The 24,672-nt window shown below is 37.4% G+C and overlaps 2 protein-coding genes across 7 annotated transcripts in view; one reads left to right on the forward strand and one right to left on the reverse strand.

Annotated features, from left to right (window-relative positions):
• Positions 1-13,295, reverse strand: part of KIF18A (kinesin family member 18A) — a 36,490-nt gene extending 23,195 nt beyond the window's left edge. Inside the window, exons 1-10 of one of the 3 annotated variants that reach the window (XM_065838831.2) lie at positions 13,216-13,295; positions 11,739-12,139; positions 10,929-11,086; positions 9,725-9,829; positions 8,619-8,729; positions 5,264-5,461; positions 3,767-3,943; positions 2,800-2,874; positions 2,408-2,517; positions 1,272-1,434 (exon numbers count right to left, since the gene is read on the reverse strand). In XM_065838831.2, the coding sequence (XP_065694903.2) occupies positions 1,272-1,434; positions 2,408-2,517; positions 2,800-2,874; positions 3,767-3,943; positions 5,264-5,461; positions 8,619-8,729; positions 9,725-9,829; positions 10,929-11,086; positions 11,739-12,139; positions 13,216-13,295 (1,578 nt within the window). Of the gene's footprint in view, positions 1-1,271; positions 1,435-2,407; positions 2,518-2,799; positions 2,875-3,766; positions 3,944-5,263; positions 5,462-8,618; positions 8,730-9,724; positions 9,830-10,928; positions 11,087-11,738; positions 12,140-13,092 lie in introns of all 3 variants that reach the window. The other 2 variants (XM_065838832.2, XM_071808828.1) reach the window with 2 other exon arrangements.
• Positions 13,260-24,672, forward strand: part of METTL15 (methyltransferase 15, mitochondrial 12S rRNA N4-cytidine) — an 83,271-nt gene continuing 71,858 nt past the window's right edge. The window contains exons 1-2 of one of the 4 annotated variants that reach the window (XM_071808829.1): positions 13,260-13,339; positions 15,261-15,540. In XM_071808829.1, the coding sequence (XP_071664930.1) occupies positions 15,277-15,540 (264 nt within the window). In that variant the 5' untranslated portion in view covers positions 13,260-13,339; positions 15,261-15,276. Of the gene's footprint in view, positions 13,448-15,260; positions 15,541-24,672 lie in introns of all 4 variants that reach the window. The other 3 variants (XM_065839162.2, XM_065839160.2, XM_065839161.2) reach the window with 3 other exon arrangements.

The raw sequence follows: 24,672 nt of genomic DNA on the forward strand, positions 1-24,672 counted from the left end.
ATAACTTGATTCCAGATTAAAATCCAATATATTCCAAATAGTTACAAAAGGACATTTAATTTTACCATTACAGTGACTTATTCTTGTTAATAAATAGGACATTGCACTTACAGGACAGTGACTCTTGACCCTTAGTAAATCACATCTATAAGTCAAGCAATGGCAAAAACAACATTTGAGTACAGCACTGCTAACGTTAAAAATAAAAGTTAAATCAGTTCATGAGAAACATTCCTATGAAATAGAGCGTATGGAGGTATAAGTCCTCATTATGAGTAGAGATACAGATACACTCCATTGTAAGCAGTATTTAAACGTATGGCACATAGAAAATATTACTTCAGAGTTTCTATGACATACAAAGAATAATACACATTAGTCACTTGAAATATCTTCATTAATGACAAGCAAAAATGTGTGATGTATTTTCACTTTGACATTTATTTAAGGACTGAATTTCATGTGAATTACTGGGCAAAAATAGTCATACGGTAAACTACCATTTTCGGCCAAATACAGATTTTGTTACTGTGACTCAGCAAAATCAGCCCCATCCTCAACTTCATTTCTACATAAAACATATTCCATTAAGCTGACTTTTATCAGAAAAATTAAGATACTATCTAACCATGTTTCCTTATTCATACTTTGATTCTTCTAGAAAGACAAGAGCATTTAACACTTCACAACAGCAATTGTTCTTACTTAGCCTCCAAATTCTTCTCTTAAAATTCAAGGCAACTCAATTGAATTATTTCAGCTCACATGACTCTACCCTCAACCAGTCTATCCAAACAGCTTCCTGGTGACAATTCGAAACATCAATGATAAGAATCCAACTTGTTTAGCACAAGGTCTCCGCTTCTCCTTATGAAACAAATATTTTTCAGCTTGGTAATAGCTTCCATAGCTGTACCATACATACATCAATGTGCTCTCATTTTGGAGAAGAGCACCACGAGTCTCTTAAGTCTGGTCAGGTCTTAAGTAACCATGACAATCAAGCCTACACAAGGACAAGTTGAAAAGTTTTCACGATTGGCAGCAATAAGCACATCAACAGTCTTCCGTGCGGTGTGGAAAAATAGCACACCTGGCATTGCTACTACATATTCTGTATTAAAATAAAAAAATGTTCTGAGTGATAATCAGTGTGACCTATTTTAATTGTTTAAATATTTAAGCATTGACTAATCATATAATTGCTTAAGTATCCATTAGTACAGCAAAATGAAGAGGTGGTATCTTATATTACACTATAGAAAACTCACCTTCTCTACTCTTGCTTCAGAGCACATCAGTTGAATTTGTTCATGACATTGTTTCTGGTAATGTGTCTTCAGTGCATTTTCTTTCAGTTGCATTTCCAACTTCAGGTATTCTTTCCTGATTTCCTCACGGTTTGCAAACACATTTCTAAGAATTTCTTTGTATCTATTAGAGCCAAAGAATAAGAATAAACAGATGACTTACTGAAGCTTTTTTTAATAGCCATCTCCTTTACAATGGAAACTTTCAATTCCAAGTTAATAAAATAAATATTAAAACATTAAGAGGAATAAAGTAAATCCTGTTATAGATGAGTGTTAAATAAAATGTCAGTATGCCAGTACAGATTTTATGTACTTGAAATTTTGAAGGAGTCACTCAAACCTTTTTGTATATGAAGAACATTTTGCCTAAATTTTTTTTTTTTATTAATGGTAGAATTTCATCTGCACATCAGTACAGAATAACATTGGTAGCCTAGGGATAAAAATCCCTGACTTTCCTATGAAATATCTGTGTTACAGTAGTCATAAAATCATTTAGGTTGGAAAAGATCTTTAAGATCACCAAGTCCAATAACAAAGCTATTGATAAGCCTTACAAAAAACCCTGCACATAAGTTTTTAAAAGCCCCATGTGCACTGCTGAAGCTCATAATTTTTATTAAGACTCAGATCTCTATCATAAGTAAATCCTCTCAATATCAGCAGTTCCAATGGACATTTGATGGAAATAAATACAATTCACAGGATGCTGACATCGCTGCACTTCTGTCCATTTAGTCAATACTTCATGAGAAGTAACTATAGACGCAAGATCTTCACCACTGATGCAAATTGTGAGTTACAACGGCTTTCTGAGGATGAGAGTACATGGTTACCTTGCCGTGTTTTACTGACTAATTTGCCCCAAAGGTTAATATCAAGATACTTTCTCAAGTACACAATATCTGTTTCATTTTTCAATCCATCGCCAAGTTGTTCCAAAAATAAGGGATAAGTTATGCAAAGCCACAACTAGCCTAAGTAAAGCAACATTAAAAATGAGAAGACCAGTATTGAAAAGAGCAAATTTGTTTTTTCAAATGCTTTTATAAGTCATACAAACTTCAGTTTTGAAGCCAGTTCATAGTTCTTACCTTTCTATTTCCACTTGCTGGTTGTTTGCAAGTACTGCTGCATTACTATTTTCAGGAACGCTTGCTTGCTTTTCTTCGTATTCTCTCAGTTTCTCTTTCAACATTAGAATCTAAACCAAAAAAGGTATATTTTAAGGTATAGGGTTTTTTTTTTTTTTTTTAAACATACCATTTTGTGCTTATGTCTTGAACACTTTTACAAATGGTAATAGGTGATATCCCTCTTATAATACAAAAATCTTTCTTACTTAAAAAAACTATATGGGAGAATTAAGACAATATTGCCTTACAGGTTCAATCCCATGAGCATTTTCTTTTTGTATTCAAAGTTACAATAATTAATCTTTCAAACTTTAAACAATAGATACATTTATTTAATTATTTTTACATACCTCTTTCTTTTGTTCATTGCAAATTTTAACATACTGGCTTATATGACTGTCCACACTAACAACATTGCTCTTCAGCTGTTAAAACAAAGAAACAAGTTACAATTTCAGCAGGCTCCTTCATGTTTTCCTGCATAATAAATACACTGTGTCTAAATACTACACAATTACACTTGTGCTATAGTATGAGGAAAGGGATGAAAATACCCTGACTTGCGCAATGAAAATATGACTCTTAGCTTTTGCAGTCATCTGTTGCATACCATGGCTATGTCACTTCCCTCACAACAGAACAAGAAAAAATAACGACATTTACATGTGCAAGCACATTTTGCATCTATTCAGACTAGTTTTACTGTTTAATGTGTACCTTGTGCATTTTATCTTTAAGTATGCAACAAATGAAAACCACAGCCAAGCCCATAATACATAAAATAAATTTGGAATTGTGTTACAAAGGATTATGGAAAAACAAACATGAATAATAGAGAGTAGAAGACAGGATATCCTGATACCTTTTTGCTTATTAATATCATCTCATTGTGCAACTTGGTTCCAGCTGAATTCTACCTGTAACAAGCCTCGACTGGCTCTTGTACAACTGCTCAGACATTTCTTTAAGATGCTTTACAGTTATTTGAGAATGTAATAGTAAGATACAGAAACTGGGTGTGAATTCTACCAGCCGATGATTATTTCTAAATTTGATGCTCACAAAACAAACCCTTTCAAACTGGGAGCACAATCCCACTAATGAAGCCATGTTGCTAAAAGCAACATAAGTACTATCTACTCTGTATCTACTACATCACTCAGACGATGGGGAGTTGACTCTCAGAAAGAAGAGGTAACTGAACAAAATTTCGAGACAAAAGTGAAGGAAATTACAATCTTCTAAAAGAAATAACTCTGCTCTCAATACTACGTTATTATACTTTGACAAAAGATCAATAAATGCCACCATACTCACAGAAGATTTTATATCCTTTGCCCGGTTTGCATACTTCAGAGTATTATATGTATCATCGTAGAACAGAAAAGACGGACTAACAGCAGCTATCATTATTGTTCGGCAATTTCCTCCGAGAGAATCTTTCAGTAAGCGAGTAAGTTTGCTGTTTCGATAAGGAATGTGTTGTTTCTTGCTCTAGAAAAAGAATTATATGCGTTTTTATGGATTAGTCACTCACTGTACCTTAAATATTCGCCTGCCTAGAAGGCTGCTTAGAATTTCAACACCACCACAAACCACAACAAACAGCCTTGGAACTTCTCTTTGGCATGAGTAATCTTTCTCACAATTACCTATGCATCACAAAAGGCTTTAAATCTCTTAGAACTGTTTAATACCTTTATAACAGATGTATTACCCAGATTACTTTCCAATATCCATATACACAACAACTATTTTTGCGATATGGGCAGTTAAAAGAAAACGTCAACTACATTAAACTGCTTTTGGTTCATTGAATAATTGAGGTTGGGAAGGACCTCTCAAGATCCATCTAATCCAATCCCTCTGCTCAAAGCAGGGTCAACCAGGGCAAGCTGCCAAAGACTATACCCAGTTAGGTTTTGAATATCTCCAAGCATACAGACTCTACAACCTTTTCAGACAGCCCAAAGTCTACTTTCTGAAACATTTTTTCAAATCACATCTATAGAATCCAGATCTCACAGTATGAAGTCAGGTTTCCAGGGCCCAAATCCCACAAGTCAGCATGAAGAATCTTACTTAAGTCAATGGTACAGGTTTTAAATTGTGCCTCCCACTCCAACAAGACGGTGATGAGAATGTGCAGCCCCAGGAAGGGAAATCAAAGCTCTGATTATTTCCTCTGGCATATTTGAAGGGGAAAATTGTTAGCAGACCAGAAGGACCAAAAAGGGTGTAGTTGTAGGCAATGGACTTGACTTTGGCAAAAGTTCAGGTTTGGGCATTCACCATCACAACTGTACTCTATTTTTCCCTTGAACTGGTGAGCCTGATCAGAAGAATAATTCACTACCGTGAGCAGGGGTTGAGGGTGGCAGTGGGGGATGTGCATGTGGATGTACATAAGAGTACACAGGAACAACTTTGGATAGGTGTTCTTCTCTCCTAGAAAAGCCTCCTCCCTCAAGATTAAAGGGTGTAAACCTCTGGAAAACAAAATCCTTGTCCTCATAAGACTATCTATTTACTCATGCAAGCTTCTTTACAGATTGAGGTGGATAAGAAGAGCAGGTACATTTATCTTTTACACTATCCTTGGGTAGGTGCAGATGATTTTTGAGACCTCTTTCCCATTGGGGCCATCTTTCAGCTATCACAGAGACGATGGTGGAAACCCACAGAAAACCTTAGAGAAAAATTATGACATGAGAAGCGTCAATGTAATCCCCATCACTCAATGAGAGCTTACCATTCATAAACATGTTTTCAGAATATTAGGAAGCAAAGACTGCATGGGAAAGCAGCACATACCTTTGGATCTGCCAAGGCATTAATGACATTTCCAAGAGCTAGCAAGGAGCGGTTAATATTTGTTCCTTCTCTAAAACGAGCCCCCTTGGCATTTGTAGCCCTGGCACGTTCAGATCCCGCCAGGTCAATAAGAGACATTTTGGCGATGCGAACATTTTGATTAATACTAGCTGTTTTATCTTGCTGCCTTAGGTAAATCTACAATAAAACAAAATAAAAACAACAATTAACAGTAACCACTAACCACTCTGCTGTTACTCTAAGCAGTAAATTTATTTTACAGTGTAACAAATATTTTCAGAATTTCTTATTGAAATCCTTCTAGGAATCCAAGTTAAAGATTTCAGTACATAACTAACATCGGCAGGTAGTTTGGCCTAATGGAAAATAGTGAATCTATTTTGACACTTACCTAAAACTCACCTGTTTCAGGTATTAGTAGGGAAAAAGAAGCAGAGTGTGGCTGCACTGGATTTGCCTGGGATAGAGTTAATTTTCTGCATAGCAGTCAATGTAGCACTTTCACATTTGTGACCCCAACAGTGCTGATAACATTTCAGCTTCTGCTGAACAGTGGCTGTATGGTGCCAAGGCGGGGGGCAAGACGTTGCAAGGGGACACAACTGGGACACCTGACCACGCTGACCAAAAGTTTCTCCAAAGAGAACCATAAGGTATTTCCCTCTCCCTTTTGATCCATTCCCCTGTCCTACTGCAGAGGATTAAACAAGCAACTGGACCAGGACTTACACTGACTAATGAATTTCATAGCTGCAATAATTTTTGATTCTACTGTGCTCAAGATGTACACCACACTACTGCACTTTAAACTGAAAAAGGTGTACATTTTTAAAGCCACCTTTAAGAGTAGGCTGTAAAGATACATATGGGGATAAACCAGGAGAAAGGCTGGACTTCAGTGATTTAGACTTCACTGTCATTACAATTAAAAGGGGAACAATACTCACTGCTGTGAAAACACATAGTTCTCCAGGGTCTTTTGGAAAGCTGTGACCCCTGAGGCCACTTGTTCCTGCTCATCTCTTCTTTCTTGAAATCTCCTTTATACAGGAGATACAGAAGGAACTAAATGTTTTTGCTTCCTTCGACTAGTGAAGGTATTCTTTCCTCAGGTTTGTGAGGAAGTAGATAGAGCATGATTATACAGTCAATAAGAAGAATTACAGTTGTCCTTAAGCAGTTCTTACTTTTTCGGGATTCTCTATAAATTTCACATTCTTTTGGGTTGTGTGCCTTGCCATTTGTGAGGCTAACAGCTACTGAACCTTTCATGAACATACTTTTAGACAGTTAATTGGGAAAGAGTTGCCATACGTATAAGGTAATTGACTAATAAAGACAATATCTCATCAGTACTGTAGGTTTAAGCTTTGTGGATGGGTGAAGTCTTCACAGCAATTTTTGACAGAAAAAAATCGACAAGTATTAAGAGTGAATAAACTCTTCGGACTTGCCACAAAAGGTATGTCTATATCAAATAGACAAGGTTCTATATCAAACAATGCAACTTCTGTTGTACTATTTCTAGGACTATATATATACACACACATATATATATTAAAAAAGCCACTTCCCTGTACTTACCTTCTTAAAGTAGCTATCTCAGGCTTGTAAGACTCTACCAGAACCCAGTAACTGTCATTAGTGAAGTAGGGAAAGGTGGAGGACAGACAAGGTTCATTGCATGACTCAAGCTTTTAGAAAAATTCAAAAGAGACAGGAAATGCCCCAAAGCAGAATCTTTCCTATTTCTTTGTCCGTCAGCAGAACACTTTCAATAGAACAGTGTTGCAATTGGGATTTTACTTTCAGATGCAGTAATTGCCTGACCTAGATAGAGATTTCAAACCCAAGACAGATGGTACAGTAAGGCACAACTTGCATCTCTAAAATCAGAAAGTCTTGGGCCAGGACTTTTACTACTTTCTGAGTCAGTTCCAGAAAACATCCTTCTCCAATGAAGTTAACAACAAAAACCCAAGTCAGCATAAGGGATAACTGACCTCTACAAACAAGAGCAACTCTTAAAATAACAGAAAATTTAAAAAACAAAGAGAAACCAAGACAGCATTAGGGATTTCTCATCATGTATATCTGCAGAATTGAAGATGCAATAGAGGATAAGTAGATAAGAGATGTTTTGCAGAATGTGACAAATTTATGGAAATATCTGAGAAACTGACATAAATGATTACTTGTAGCACTTATTAGTTTGTAATTATTTCTTACAGATGCCAAGACTGCTAATAAGTGCAACAAGTAAATAGGTTACCTAAGAATCCACTTTAAGAAAAAAAGTATGGTTGTGAATTTGCTTAGCTTAAACCAGTATACATTAATTCAAATCTGTTAAACTGTCAGTTGCATTCATTGGATCAATCCAGTTACCAACAGTAATGTTCCTCTAAAGCGCAACATGCAGATGCAGCATTTCTATTAAGCCTTTATTTACACACACAGTTTTCTAAATCCTCCTCTCCTCTCAAGCCTAAAGTCACTTCTCTGAAAAAGGCTTAAAACCCATTCATTATTAAATGTGCTATTATTCAAAGGGTGCACTAGCTTATCTTTGAGAACACATGGTATTAGTAGATATTTATATAAATCACACATTCAGGATACAATTGTTTAACAAAACAAACCATGACTTTTACCAATAATTTGTGCACTTAACAGAAAATAACACTTAAGCAAAAGCAATTAAATACCTTGATTGACAGCTAGGCCATCTCAAAAGATAAACTGCAACAAACATTCAGGATTATCTCATTACAAGAGTTAACTGGATTAGGAATACTGAAAGGAACACCAGATAAAGTTTTCGATATCTACAGTATCCTTGAACAGAATCAGTCTGACAGTTTTTGTAATGAACTGTGCACTGGAACTGAGTGCTGAGTGGACAGCAGAACGTGCTTCCAGACATGGCAATGTCCAAGCTTTCCATGGAAAGGTCTTCTCCTTCATGGAAAAGTTCTAACATCCAGACATTTGCCCATGATTATCAAGTATGTAGAGTTTCACAGTAATTATATTTGAAAAAAATAATTCAGTGAAAAGCTCTCTTGTTCCAAGCTTCAGCTAACAGTCATTAGAAGAAATATCTTTTCTGTAAAATAGTAATTTTGAGCTTTGAATATAGTTCCACATCATTCTTTGTAAATATGTAAAGGTTACAAGCAGTCAATAAGAGTAAACTAGAAAACTTTAATCTCCTCTTAGGCAAGCTAATATTCAACAGAGTTTAAGAAAAAGAAAGCTTGCATTGCATTCAACTTTAAACAAAACTACAACTCACACTAATGACAACTGTACATCTGCTTTATCATTTTACCTGAAAAACAGCATGGGACCGGGAAGAGGAGGCATTTACATCAGTGGGATGCTGCGTTCTATTTTTATTTCCATAATCCAACATTTGAAGGATTTCCTCTGCTGATTTAGGCTTTTAGGGTAGAGCATAAGATAAAACCATGTTATTTTTTTCCCTTTTAATCAACTATAGTGTATTTTAGAAACAGTATAGAATCTCCTAACATTCACCTTCAAAAAATAAACAAACTTAAAATTTCTTGTTTTGGAATTGAAGCACTTCAGACAAACATTTGCAGTTAAAAAGTAGTAAGGTACAAAAAGCAAGCACTTAATAAATGCAGAAATTTAAATCAGAGACTTCTTTTAGCAAAGAGTTTAAACAAATCTGCAAAGGTTCTCCATAGTTAGAAGAAGTCTTATTTAAGAATGATTGACTTAATTTTTCTTGTACTAATGCATTAAACAGTGATATCCTAACTTTTTTTCCCCACAAGACCCAAGCTTTGGAAAGATGGTGTTCACAGAGTGAGCAAAACTAACACCACCGTTTCCCGTTGCATCATTAATCCATGCACACAGGAGCTGGAAGTTACATAGTGTTTCAAATACACTAAAAGGCTGTAAGAAAATAGGGCTGTGAGAGTTGATTTTCAGATCAGAAAACCAAGTTCTGTCACAACGTTTGCCAATTAATCGCTGTGCTGGCCTGGAAAAGTAATTTATCATGAAACTTTTCAAACTCAGTTATTTAAATACAAAACATTTCAGAGTTGCAGAAGACTCCAAGATGGCACTAAAGGCAATTAACTTCTTTAACAAATGCGAAGATGTTTTAGGTAAAAAACAAACCTTTCAAAACCTGAATTACCAAAATAGTTGTACCCTTCTGATAATAAGGATTGAATGCTTTTACCCATTTCCACTGAATAATATTAGCATTTTTTCTACAACATACTTTTAAATAATTTATCAGGTTTGCAAGTTACTGAGGTACTGGTGATTATGGCCAGAAAAAAGCCCACTAAGAAATTCCCAAATTGCTACAGCTTTCACAGATCAATGGGAAGTTCACCGTTTTCTCAAACATATTGGAGATTTCCTAAATTTCCATATCTGTTTCCATACCTGATGTAACGTAAGCCCTTGAACTACCACCCCTTTCTGGGTATCTTCACGAACAGCCAGAGGTCCCGAGTTTACCAGCAGATCACGGATCTGTTCATTATAGACCTTTGAACGAGAATTTAAAATATTTTAACAAAACTATCCTATCATACTTGACAGAATTAAGCTTAACTAGCCAGAAATCATCAGTCTTTTTTAACACTTCTTTTAGATAAAGTTACAAATTCATTCTGTAGAAGTTTTGCCAAACGGTTTTCCCATACCAAGACGGAAATATTCAGTTAATCCCATTTGCATGAACTTTTTAGCCATTGAAGTGGGAGTCACTCTTTCCTAGTTAATGTGCTTAATTAAAACAAAAATAAAAATAAAAAATCAAAGTCTACCTATTTTTACAAAAATGCTTTCGCAGCAATCATGAATTCAAAGCATTTATTGTCCTCCATTACTCTCCCTAATTCATACTATAGTGAGATTTTGTAATCCAAATATATTTCTGTTACAATTCTTAAATACTATATTTTTTGGTCTGTGGAAGCACTTGAAACAGCACATGGCAAAGCAAACTTTTTGCTCCTCCTTCTCCCCCCAGCATACTAACTAGCCTTCCATTAAAACTTTGAGTGGGGTTAAAAGGTAACAATTTTACTATTACTTGTAAAAACAGAACTGTGATGCAAAAAAAAGGGGAGGAGAAGGTGACAAAGAATAAACAGAATCTTTGTAGAGGTAACCATTCACAGAGCAGCTCTAATTCAAGTAACTGTGCTATGTCTTCAATAAAATATACACAAAACTTTAAAAAACAACATCAAAAAGGCATTAGATATCATTTTGTTGTGATTTCACTGTGCTTATAGGATTTTATTATGAAATCCTGAAATATAACCCTGAAAAGATATTTTCCTGTACACATCAACAGATGTTCAAGAGGGATGTAACTGATCGGCAAGACAGAAATCATTAGAATGTTTAATAAATGTGTTAGAATGGATTGTCCTTTTTGGACAGTCTTCTGTTAAATAATAACAGGTACCTATAAATAACAGCGAATTTGTGGAGCACATTTCAGTTCCATTCCTATCAGGCACAACAAATTTTGCAAAGTCCCAGGAAGGGCCAGGGGAATGCAAAACCAGCTTGTCTTTATTTATTAAAATATGCCTTACTAAAACCAACATACTAAATGTAGGAACTCGCTTACCTCTAAATAAGAAACAGCAAGATTGCATATTTTATCTTCTTTCATTTGATCCATGCAGTTATAAAGTGCCATCATGGTTAAATACATCACACCAGGATCTTCAGGGGAACCCAACATTGTATGAGTCTTTCCAGCTCCCGTTGCACCATATGCAAGCACTGAATTTTCGTGAAAACAAACAAACAAAGCAAAATATTTACTTTATACTAGTAAGCTAATTGGAAACACAAAACCAAATGGACATTCACACACCTCTGTCATCCTGCACAGCTGTTTTCGTAACTGATCAAGTTTCTTACTTAGGCTTTAATTCTTACATCTATAATCAGAAAGCTATTTCAAAATCACATTAGTTTTTGAATTTTCAGTGCAAAATTCATTCATTGGCAATTTACAGGGAAATATTATTAGCTTACTCTCATAACCCCACACCATCAACTTATTGCAGGTAGATATTTCATTTCCTCACCACATTCCATTTGCCAATTAAAAAAACAAGCTCCTGATGAGCATTCATAAAGCAGGCTACCACGCACTCAGTGACACAACTACTTTTGACTGAACAACTCTTTCCAGAGGGCTTTCTTCAGAACCATATATATATCAGATAAAATTCTTGCCTACTATAACACTAACATGAATTCATTTTCAAAATAGAGTAGAGCTATCTTAAGTTCCATAGACTAAACCTTCAGTCTCTCATATCTATAAAACAAATGCTTTATTTATCTCTCAGCCTTTTTTTAGAGCCTCTGCAGCAGTCAGGTACAATGGTAAAAATGAATTGAAGAAGATAAATAACAAAGTTACCTGTGCAGTTATATCCATTTAAGAAGCCATCGATTACATTTTTGGTCGTGTGTTCAAAAACTTCCAACTGGCATGAACTTTCATCAAAAACAGCATCAAATACAAATTTCAGATCTTTATTTTTTCTCTTACTAATATCCCTGTGGGTAAGTTTCTTCCCATGAAAGAAGCCGACTTCTTCTTCTTTTGGATCAAAGACCAATATATGCTGGTCCACGACGTGAACGACCTTGCTAAAGTTGCCATCTTTTTCCTTTTGCGACTCTGGACGGACACGGACCACCACTTTCACATGATTACAGACATCTTCCTCCTTAGCAGCAGACATAGCAACATCCCTTTTGTCCCCCTTCTTTGCTTCAAAGGCTCTTGCCAACCAAGCAGCTGGATCTTTTCTGCAACTGACAAAATAAGAATGAAAGGCCTAACATTTCAAGTATAAACTTTCAAATAGTTCACACCTTCAATCAGTGCTAACATTTTGCACCTGTGCGGGACCTGCCCATCCCTCTGGGCTGCTAAAGTGACAGCACAACTTTGGAAAGCACAGTAAGTGCCCTAAAAAGGTGACCTAATTCAGCACAGCTTTAAGGAAACTAAGTAGCATTTCCCTAGGAAATCAGGAAGCTTAATTTAACAATTTGAGCTACTAATTAATCTACCAGCTTTCCTTTAGTTCAGAGCAAGGTTCCAGATGAGCTACCAGGTTTCTGCACAGAATCACAGAGTGGTTGGGGTTGGAAGGGACCTCTGGAGATCACCCAGTCCAACCCACCTGCTAAAGCAGGTTCACCAGAGCAGATCACACAGGAAGGTGTCCAGGTGGGTTTGAATGTCTCCAGAGAAGGAGACTCCACAGCCTCTCTGGGCAGCCTGGTCCAGGGCTCTGGCACCCTCAGAGTAAATAAGTTTCTCCTCATATTCAGATGGAACCTCCTGTGCTCCAGCCTGTGCCCGTTGCCCCTCACGGCCTGTGGTTTTCTTGTCCTTTAGCAAAACACGGAGCTTTCTCTGCAATACTGGTTTAGTTGCATTGTGCGTAGGTTTAAAGAGACAGCGAAAACTGGATTCACTTAAACGTTATTTGGATGGGACACAGAAACACGTTCCAGATGCCAAAGCAGAACGTCCCTTTAACGGGCCCTCCCCGCTGGTCACCGGGGGCCCCTCACTCTTCAGAGCGAACAGCGACCTTCACGGGAAAGGCTCTCAGTGACACTTTTTCAGCTTAGGGACACGTGTGCCCTTTCTCTCTCAACCGAGCCACGGCCACAGAACCAGGCAGGAACGCGGGGGAACACACGGAGCGGGACAGCAGGGGAGCCGCGGCCCAGTCCCACCCAGCCCTCCTCACCCAGTTACGGGCAGCGCTCCCCTGGGCTGTGTCGCCAGCCCCGCAGCACGGCCGAAGCCAAAGCAGAAGGACCAGACAAGACTCAAGAAGACAGGACTGGAGCGGACCAGGGCCACTACTCACCTCCGCACGGCCGAGCAACTGCCGCCCGCCGCGGCCGCCGAATTCAAACACAAGCGGCCCTGCCCTCCCCGCCTCCTCATTGGCCACCGCCCCCATGACGCCACTAGCGCGACGGCGCCGAGGGGTGAGCGTGAGGGGACGCGCGGCCGCGCTCGGCGCCAGCTGGGGCCCGGTTGTCTCAGCTGGTGTGGGCGGCCCCGGGGTGGGCAGCTTCGTGGTGCGCAGCTTCGCGGTGCGCAGCGGGATGGGGGCGCCTGGGGGGTTCAGCACTACCCCGCATTATGGGGGTTGCCGGCGCCTGCTGCTGGGGTGGGGGGAGTGTCGAGATGGCGGCTCTGGTGGTGTGAAGCTGAGGGGGTTTCCCACTTTCCTGAGCCTCTCAGGAGGACTGAGACGCCTGGCTGGGGTTGGCTCTGTAGGGCTGAGGGGCAGCGGCGGAGCCCGCGGTCAGCGGGGCTTCCCCGGCCTGGTGTGGCGGACAGGCGGGCTCTCGGTACCAGGGCCTTTCGTGTACCGCGGGGATGGGGCTGCGAGGTGTGGGTGTCTCTGGGCAAAAGCCTTACAGGGTCGAATCTCAGCTCTTTTTCTGCTTTTACCATCTACTTGAGCCTCAAGCTGCTTGATTGCTGCTTAATATGCATGATGTATATAACATGTATGCTGTAGGAAGCAACGCTTCTGCTCGCTGCTAAAAAACCAACACAGTTGTGTAGGATGAGGTTGGTTGGTTGTAAAGTGTGTCCCTGGTGTTAACGACATCTCCTGGGCTCGTACCAGTATAGGGCAGCGTGAGCTGGATGATTGTTGGTCTTCACTCTCTTCATACAGTATTTTCTGTAGGGGCTTTATGATTTGTTGTAAATTGCAGGGGGAGGGTATATCTGTGCAAGGTTGTAGAGGGATGCACATTTCCGAATTTAAGACTTTCAAGTTTAAGGTAAGGGGAAATATTGCCTGACTGAGGCTTAAATTACCAGGAAAATAACTTGCCAGGAGAATAACTTCCCAGAGGTGATAACTCAGCATGTTCTTATCTATGCAGGCAAAAGATGTGAAGCCTCTGGCTGAGTAGATCCAAGCAAAGCATGTAGTAAAAATCTGATAGGTAAAATAAGGTTGCCCTTCTGTTAATGGGGTAAATGTAGGATGGCACTTTTTCAGATAGTTTTATGTCAAAGTTTGCAACTTTCTTGCCTGAAAGGAGAGACTAGGAAATACAGTGGTCTCAGCTCCATAAAGAAATGCAGATACTTTATCAATAAAGCTTTATTGTTATCTATGTTAACTTTTTTTTTTTTTTGATGGAAGGTAAAAATTTGCTTAAGTCATGTAGCCATCTACTAGTAAGTTACTGAGTTGGGGTCTTTTGGCTGGAGGGGAAGTCCATCAGTTGTCCATGTGGTTACAGACAAAGTACATAGCAAACCACTCTGATGTTTTGGGTGTTATTTCAGTTAGTTATACTATGCAGAATTCTTACATTTGACTGTGTTTAAAATATTTGGTAAGAGGTAATGCATAACGAAAACCATAGATTTATTATATGTGTAACACAAACTTATAGTACTGTTTTAAATATGGTTGCAGCATTTACTTGGTCCATTATTGGTTTAACTAAAAATATAGAAAACCTGGCAACCAGAGTGCTGCTGTTCAGAGCAATCATCTTATTGCACTTGGCAAAACAAGGGGAGCAGTTTGAAAGTAAAGTCACTGTTCTGGTTGTGCTCAAATTTGGTTCGTCATTGAATGTTAGTGTCTCTGGGACATTGTAATGCTGTTGGAGTCCTGGCAATGAAAAGGAAAAGGAGATGTTCCTGTTGAAAAGGAAACCATTTTTGTTTTAATATGATTGACTGGTAGATAATATTGAAAATTCTGAGAACAAGTTAGAGTTACTCACTTTTTGCCGACATGACGTATCTGTAAAACTGCCCATCTTGGACTGCATAATGCTTTACTTACAGCATTTCCACTTTTTAAAAATAAATCTAGTATTTTAAATATTTTTGTTAAGTAATTCCCTACATCTACTTTTTTTCTAGGTTATTCAGCTCCAAAATGTTATCTCGGTCTCTGTGCCAAGGTCACAAATGTTTCTTTCTGAGCAACTTCAAACTGAATTCAATAAATGTGGCTACTTTGGCCAGAAGGATCCATTCTTCAGCAAAAAAGCTTTCTGACAGTGAGTTAAAGGAACAAACTGTCCCAAAATGTGAAACTGAAGAGTTGTCTCCAAGTGCAGAAGACAATAATTTTGGAAGATTGCACATACCTGTGATGCTGGAGGAGGTTGTTAATTGTTTATCCCCCCAGCCAGGCCAGGTGAGTCAAAAGTTGTGGTTAAATCTTGTTGCATGGCCTTGTGAAAACTTCTTTTGTTTGGAACACAGTGTTTTAGGTGTTTCGGAAACCACAGAGAATCCAAATAATGTAATTATTGTAATGTGCATTTGCCATTGCGTGTGTCCTTCTGTTGAAGATGCCTGAACTAGTGAAATACATGGGGAACTTTGAGTTCAGATTTCATTCACCTGTCAGAACTATGATGAAATTTTCACACATTAAATGAACATAGAAATTGTGACATTACATAAAGTATTTTTCAAGTTGTGTGTTGACTTGAATAAGAATTAAGAAGAGGCTGATGGGTGAATTGTTCATTATACTGTGTTTGTTGATATAAATAAGCTTATTTGACAATAAAACTTGCAAAAGAAACTATTCCTGGTTATAAACTGTGGAGAGTAACTATTGTTGTCCCTGAAGACGTTTTGAGATTTTAAATATTTATTAATGTAAAATAGCTTATTATTGGGGTGAGATTTTTTTCAGGTCTGTGTATATGTGGTTTTGCAGACTTCTAAGAAAGTGGTGAACTGCTGGTGACAGACATAAGAGAGCACAAATGTGTTATAACTTGAAAAGAAGGATTTACGCTAAACAGAAGGCTGTTTAGCATAGCTGAAAACGAAAACAGCACTTCCATTTTTCTTTTGTGAAGACAGCGTAAATCATACATTTGCAGCACTTTCTGAAGCCCAAAGTTTTGAAAATAAGTAGTGTGCAAAAGCAGGAAATGTGTCAACTGAGTTTTGCTGTAGTTAACGTCAGTGGAATTTTCAACCAAGGCTTAGACTGTTTCTCACTGACATGAATGGTGGTACAGTTTCTATTAACATGGATATAGAACCGGGACTGTGGTATCAATTTATATTTTTAAAGTGATAGTCATGACTAGGAACTTCACGAACACTGTATTTTATGGACAGGGAAGTTAACATTCTGATCTTGGATTTTGTTTTTCTGCTTTCTTTTCTCCGGTGCACAGGAAGATTTCCTTTACTGGGTTTTAACGCAGTTACATTATTTGTTACCAAAAAATTGATTTGGACCTTTATTTCTTGTTGTGTCCTGAGACAAGGAGTTCCCAAATATAAGGAAGATTCAATTAGAAAGAAAATGTTCTCCCTATAGTTTTGGTCATTGAATGGGGTTTTCATTTTACTTATAGGTGTTCCTGAGAAAATAAGTGTTACTTAAGAGTGAGTCACAGCTGAGATAAAGACGTTAGTACCCTCCTACTGAATATTCTTGTTGACTGTCTCATTTGTGGAATCTATTTGTCATGGATTTAAGCAACAGTTTTCCCACTTATCTTTGAATCTTCCTTTATTGCTTTAGCGCTTGTTTCTACAAAGTCCCTGTAGTAGTCCTGTCTTCAAAGCATGTTGTACAAATTAGTTTTTACCGATTTACTGTTCTTCTCCTCAATGAATAGTCTGTTGCAGTAAATCTACACGCAAGTAATTTCCTATTTAAGTTCACTGTATTGACTAAACTACATTTTAGTCTTCAGTCCACTAGTGTTCTTTACACAAACTCAGCCACTGATTCTGCACTTGTCTGGGCAGCTTGAGTTTTCTCTGTTCTCTTAAACTTTAGTGGTTGTGAAGAACCAAGCTTCCTTTTCAGAACAAATGTCTTTGGACATCCAGAAGCATGTTTTCCCGATTTTTGTCCTTTTTCCTATTTTTTTCCTTTGCAATAGTCACTAGAGGTGTGAATCTCTTCCACATCATATGGCCATAGTGATATGAAATTAATTTCATTAGCAGTAAGTTATACTATGAATGCCTGAGGATGAAACTTGGAAATTTTAATGATTCTAATGGGAGTCTTATAACAAAGGTTCTTAAAGGTTGAAGAGCTCTAGGAAACTACTTGATAGTGTTCCAGCACAAACAGCACACTTTTATGTATAATAACTAGAACAAAAATAAGCATTATTATTATTATATCCTACTCAGATGTAATGGGGAAGCTTGTAAACTGGTCTTGTATGGTTTTATATTAAATGTGATCTAGACTAGAGTGGAGATACACTGAGCTCTAGGAGCATTACTTGGTTTATGAGAGTTCTGGAAGCTTTTCTTTAATATCTGTAAATTAAATGGTAGGTGATCAAACTTGAGGTGAGAAAGAACGAATAAGACCATTCCGTTTTCTCCAGTATTTGAGTGGTTCATGAGAAACAGAGTTAATATCAGATGAGCTTTTGATCTTGTTCTGTTCATTGCATCTGAAAAAAATAAGGTAGTTGACTTTCCCCAAACAGATGTTGTCTGACATCTTCTTGAGTTAGCTGGGACTTTTTGCAGAGGTATCCTCTTTGATTCTTCGTAAAATTATTCAGATTATTTTTTCTACCAAGCTTTCGTTAAAGAGGGTATCCTCTTTGTCTTGGAAATAATGTGTAGGTGGTACTTAGCTTCTACAAAGAGGTGGTTATTTCTTAAAACCATCCAGGATTGCCATGAGCTTTGCTTTCAGTCTTTTGAGTATATATTGCATCGTTCTCAGGATAGCTGCTATTTTCATGCATCCAAATGTCAAATGATTCTTTTTCAACTGAGAGGGTATGAGTATGGCCTTCCAAAATAATAAGAAGCAGGATAAGACATTGCTGACAGTCAAACATGGGGCTTTTGTCACTGAAATGCTGCTTGAGCTTTGCAGTTAGTTTGAAGACAGCAGCCTTTCAGCTCCGAAGTTCTCTTGCCACTGTTGGATGTTGATCTGGAGCGGAGTCATTTCCTTCCTGTTCCTCAGAGCTATAATAGTCAAGTAATAAATGACACTCAAAAGAAGCTGAGGTAGATTGCTGGTGAGCAAAAGCTGAGTCTTGTTCTGAAACTGTTCTCTTAGTTTCTTTATATCCTTGGCCATATATCAGTGTTCCTTTTCTACCTTATACTGAGTGTAAGCTCCTAAGGACAAAAATAACCTTTCTCTGTACAGCACCCTGCAGAGTGGACTTCTGTTTTGTGAGAAGAGTTTCCAAGAATCATGGTGTATAAATAGTTATGTGGCTGTACTGGTGGCCAGTGTACTTACCATAGTACTTGCAAAGCAATCTGCAGATAATTTGTAATTAGAACAACTTATTTATACTAAAGGCTCTCAAAAATGAAGTTTTCCACGGGCTGTCCAAGCTAAACAGTTATTTAAAAGGGACCTTGAAAAATTAAATCTGAGTTCTTAAGTTCTAGGAGGTGTTTTGTAGGATAAAACCAAAATACTGAGTTTGGCATGGAATATTAATTGCATCCTGAGATAATTGCTGCAATGCTTGTTTTGGATGAGCACAACACTCCCGTGGACATAGGAACTGTTTTTATCATTTTAGCCTGTTTTCCCTGGACTTGTAAATTGCAAGTAGTCCAGTGACAAAGTGATTCATAAAGCCTTTTTTTGTTGTAGAAACAGCTGTATGTTTGTTTTTTTTTTTTTGTGGGAAGCATACTGAAAATACCTTTCCACATGCAAAGTGTATGATTAATTCTTCTATGGCAGCAGTACACGATAACGGTAAACTGTCATTGTAAAACAGGAGCAAAAGACACTGGAACTTGGAAAAGGCAAATTAATAAAGCAAAATTCTGTAAATAGACTGGGCATTACAGAACACTTTTTGCTGTGATACTTCAGCGTTACTGGGGGTATTGAGAGTTATTTCAGCTGATCCTGTGCACCCTGTCAGTCACTCTTGTCTTGCCTGATTTCTTGGTTGTGTATAATGTAATTTTACAGAAGAGAATAGCCCGGTTTCAGATCACAGCTGTGTAGAGAGATGTGTAATGAAACATGTAGAGTGCATAAGTAATTGTATTCATTTTTTGTGGTGTGTAATAGGAAACTTGTTAAACAGAATCTCATCAGCTTGAGAGCATTGCTTAAAATATTTGGCTAAAATCAGACTTTAAAGGGGATTTCTTTTTTTTTTTTTTGGTGAAATTAGCATTTGAAAGTAGAGCGTGAAAATGGAAAACATTTTAAAAATGTTTTCCAGAATGTTTTAAGACATGCACAAGATAGTCCTTTAAATATTGTCTTAAGGAATAATATTATCTGGTTTTATGGTGACAGTGTTTACATGGGAAGTTGAAAGACCAGGCTGCATTTGCCTCAATTCCTTAACTTATAACTGATTGCTCTCTGCTATGACAAGCAGTCTAAATAAAAAAGTTAACAAGGTAGAAGGAGGAGTATTTAACAAAGTGATGCTGGCGAATGTCATACAAGTTCTACAATACCTGCGTCTGGGTGAATTCCGTCATGAGATGAGAGAGGAAAGAAGGGAGGACAGGGAAGAAAACAAGACAGGAGGTTGTGTTAATGATCGGCTTGTTGATCGAGGGAGCGCAGGAAGTCCAATTGTGCTCTTTAGTTGTCTGAAGTTTCTTGCTTTGCTGTTTTCTGTAGCGGGTCCCGAAAGAATGCAGGAATCATAAATCCCCTAATGACAGATGAATTAAAACACATAGGACTTATTTGAGAGCACTGCACATCCCTGTTTTGAAGCTGGTACTGCTGTGTTATTAGACTGTGGTACCAGGAAACAAAAAACAATATATTGGATCTGAATGATGGCAAGATATGAATGAGGAACGGTGAAGAAATGCCGTCAGATTTTACTTTTTTTTATATTTTGAGATTTTGCTCTTTAACTAAAATAACTTGGGAGGGAGGGAAGAATAAGTTGGCTACAGCTGCACAGGGAGGAATCTTTCGGTTGTAGTTCTTGGACACCTGCCCGACCACCTCTTCTCCCCACCTGCAGCCCGGCTCTCAGCTCTCAGCAGGCGCTTCTGAATGGGATCATCAGCAACAAGACGGCTCTCACCAACTTTCTTCTGCGTCTTCCTCTGTTGTGGTAGAGGAAGGGAAGCCTGGAGCTGCCATCTCCAAAGAGACCAGCAAGGGAGCTTGGGCTGCCTACAGAGAACAACTCTGCAGATGCGCCAGATTTCATTTTATTGTAATCCTGGGTTAGCTCGCTGTTACCACTCTATCACATAACAAATGATAGTTGCTTCAGGAGACTATTTAAGACGCTGTGTTATAATAAAGCAAGATTCAATGCTTTCGGGTGACTCAGCTTGTAATGACGCTGTATATGCTCTCCTTTTCTGTTGTGATAGCATTACTCTTTGCACCTCTTGGGGAAAACTAATAAAATTCACCAGAAAGTAATCTAAGCCCTTTAAATTTTAACTTGAGTGAGCCTGTGATCCCAGAAAGGATGATAATTAATATATGTAGCTACTCATTTCCTCCCCATCTAGTACTTTGTGTCTTATTTAGTCAGCCTTTTGGCTAAGCTTTCTTACGAAATATTTGAATTTGAGTTTGTAAACAGGAATAAAGACTTTCTACCACACAAAATATTAGTAGGGGTTTAAGATCACGCTTGGAGTACAGGGAATAACTGCATATTTTTCCCTTTCTTGTCTTTCTGTTTAAGGTAATCCTGTTTTGAGTAACAAAACACAGGCGTGTTCTGCATGAAAAGGTTAAACTACCAAATCTGATGTTTGAAATTAATTTGTATCTGAAGTCACTGAAATGTATGGTCTGATTTTATTTGATTTTATATATATATATATATATATATATATATTTAATTCTCAGAGTTACTGAGCACATCGTCTTCATTCCAGTGATGTTTGCTGGTGCTCAGCAGCTTGGAAAAATACTTTTTTTAATAATTGTATTTCAAACACTGAATCAACTAATATTGTTTCAGGCTCCCTCTCTATAAAAAGTTGTATTATCTGATGTCAAATTGCTGCGGGCATTTGGCAGCCAAGACATATCAAAAACATGTACATAGCTTTTTTGGGTTGACTAACCATCAATATTAAAGAATGGATTAGATTTTCAGTTGAGCCTTTGTAAAATTTTCATTGCATCTTAAATGTCTTCTCAGTTATAACTGAGGAAAGACGTTTCTTGTGAGGTAGCTGAGGAAATCAGCTCTGTCTTGCTAAGTCAAGTGATTAGCTGAAGTCATTCAGACATTGAAATTTTAATTTCCTATGGAAATGTTAATAAGGGTGTGCTTGAGTCATAGTGTCATTAAATCTCATTCCAGACAACATTACTCTTAGGAAAATGAGTGAAGTAAATAATGCATATTGAGGCGAGGTTTTTGCTTTTTCTACCTCTGATCTAAGAGGGAATTGGGAAAGGGCTCCTCTGTGGTCTGTTGCCTTGACAAAATCTGCTCCCAAGAAACTTTCTGGATATTTGAAATTAATTTTTAGGCTGTTGAGTGATTGTGATTGATAGCTGCTCCAAAATACCATTCATAAGTCTCTTTTCTGTCTGGAATGATGTAGAGATGGTTGATAGAGAATGCAAGTTACTGAAGTGCTTGAATATGTAGCCCCAGTGTGTGATCTTACAGGTGTTTCTGCTGTTTACTGGGATAATTTAGTAGCACCCTCTGTTGGTGTATGGATGAGCTAAATGTGAAAAATGGGTAATAATGGTTGCAATAGGTTGAGTTGTTGGATAGACTGGCACTGGAAAATCGTTTTGTATTGTACTTAATGCATTATGTGAGAAGGTTGTTTTCTTACAAAGTGCTAACTGATTATTTCGATTTCTAGATGTCGATTGTTAGACCTAGGGTGCAAAGAACTTTTTTATCGTCTCATAATCTCAAAAAGATGCTTTTGGAAAAACTTCAGTTACATTCCATCTATAAGTCCTTATTTTATTTGTTTTTAATTACATGTGATAACTTTTTACATAAATGAAAGACATATACTGTATAGAACTGATTGGAGATACTTTTTTCTTGCAACTAAAATTCTTTTCTGATGTGTAATTCATTTGCTTCTTCCTCATCTCTCTAGTAGATACTACAGAAAATGGCTTGTATGGTGGAGTGTGTTACCATTAGCAAAAAGTTAAACTGTTGTGTTGGTTTTTTTCCTTTGGTCATTTTACTTTCTGGCAGGTGATATTGTAAGACCTTTTAATCCCTTTATAATATTTTCACTGACAAGTTCAGCTCTTGTATACTTGAGGAAGGTTTGGATGGGAGTTGTGCCCATATAGATCTGTGGCTTTATCTGTACAATGTAGCTGCTCATATATTTCATAGCACTCTGATCAACATCACCTTTTTGGTAGTAGATCCAGAGTTTTGGAAAGCTTGTTTACTTTTCAAAATGTTGAAAATGTATGTAATTTGCTACTGAGAAACTTGAAATGACCGTTTTGCTCTACATGGTAACCTTGACTGCTTTTTGGCACAGATGTTTTTATTTTCCAGCAGTTCCTTTTTAAATTCATTTTTCAGTGTTAAATAATTTTATATTAGAACATGGCAATATTTTGTTACTGGTTAAAGTTGAGATGGCATTAGAAAATAAATAGCAAGTCATCTTTCATTTTTGGGGTTCCTGATAGAAGTAGCAGAGTGCGAATGCAAATTGCAGCTTTTTCAGAATGGGAGGTAGGGACCTGAGAGTGTCTGGGTATGTGGTTCTCTAGATTTGTAGTCTTTTCCATTCTGTGTGGTAATGGTTTTGAAATGCTTATTGAGAGTCAAAATAGGTACTCTCTAGTTTAAAAACAGATATGTCTGATTTACTGTATGAAACTAAACATATTTGCAAAATATTTTAAATTCTCCTGAGAGGGAGGAAATGTTATTAGTATGTTAAAGACTAAATAATGCTTCTTACTAAATAGCAACGGTATAAAAATATCCTGATAAAAATGCAAGAATATCTTTGATTGTCTTTGACCTCTCATTTTCTTAGTTCTAGCTTTATTTGCATGTGAATAACAGCAAAGTGTATGTTTTAATAATTTTTTCATCTGTGACTGTGTGTACAATTTCGTAATTTATTTAGAGAGATATTAAAACATTCCAGCATTTCTCAAAGTAGATTTCTCTACTAACAAATCTTCATTGCAGTCCCACGAGTAACCAACTTTTATAGCATGTCTCACTGTGCTGACACTTTGTAACAATCCGTTTTATTTGAAATAATTTCCAAAGCCTTGTGTTTTGGCAGGCATATAAAACAAGCATGCCCTTTTAATTTTTGTATATTAAATCGAAATCAAATACAAAGTCTTAGCTATGCCAAGATAAAAAGATAATCCTTTCTCTACGTGGTTGATCTATGTCTGTATTAGGATATAGTGGTAGGTGCAATAAACAGATTTGGGTTAAATTGGGAGGATGCAGGAGACATCCATTGTAAGCCACATCTTCCGTCAACTGAAGAAGCAGTGCTTAGCACCAAGAAATATAATTATTAAAATTTATAGATATATGGTTTGGAATTAATCAGGGGTAGGTTTTGCTTTTCAAGCTTAAAGTCCTTGTTCAATGGCTTTGAGAAGCTTCAATGAGGTGTGTTCTTTCAACAGGTGTCAGGGCAGTAAGTGAACACCTTGACAGAGGAGAACAAGAGAAAGATTCATAGAAACTTTGTTTTCTCATAGGTAATTTCTGTTACCTGTTAGTATTTTGGTGACTGAAGTGCTAACATCATGGAGAAAGAATGACCTCAAATGGATTAAATCTCTGAGTCAATAGTTTTACTCTGGTGAAAATAGTTCTAGATTTCTGGTAGTTCTAGAAATATGATTTGATTAAATACTTTGCAAATTTTGACAGATGCCATTCTCTAAACTCAGCAAGATTACTATTGTGAAGTCTGAAGGGGGTGTTGGTGGTGTATATTTTGTTTGAATAAAGAGGATTTATCTTTTTTTAATGAAGGATTTTGTGGCTGGGTAATTGTTGAGCAGGGCTGAATACAGACCTCTCTGCTGACCTTGAATTTATAAGCAAACCATTACCTAGGGAAAGTATCAAAATGACCTCTTTTTATAAGTGGGAAATGGTATCCTGTTGAAAAGCCCTTCTCAGTAGAATGTAAACCACTTATTTCTGAAGTAGTAAACTCTTGCTTGGCCACAAGTAGCACTTAATTAGCTTTTTGGGGTTTCTTTTCCTCAATATTATACTACTTTTATCTTTAGAGGACTTTCTAATGTACACAGACTTTATAACACTAATAGGATTCGCCTGTATTGCATAGATCGTTTGGGAAAATGCCCAAGTTGTGATTCATTGTAATG

This window comes from Patagioenas fasciata, chromosome 5 (assembly GCF_037038585.1).
Source record: "Patagioenas fasciata isolate bPatFas1 chromosome 5, bPatFas1.hap1, whole genome shotgun sequence".
In the NCBI taxonomy this organism is placed as follows: Eukaryota; Metazoa; Chordata; class Aves; order Columbiformes; family Columbidae; genus Patagioenas; species Patagioenas fasciata.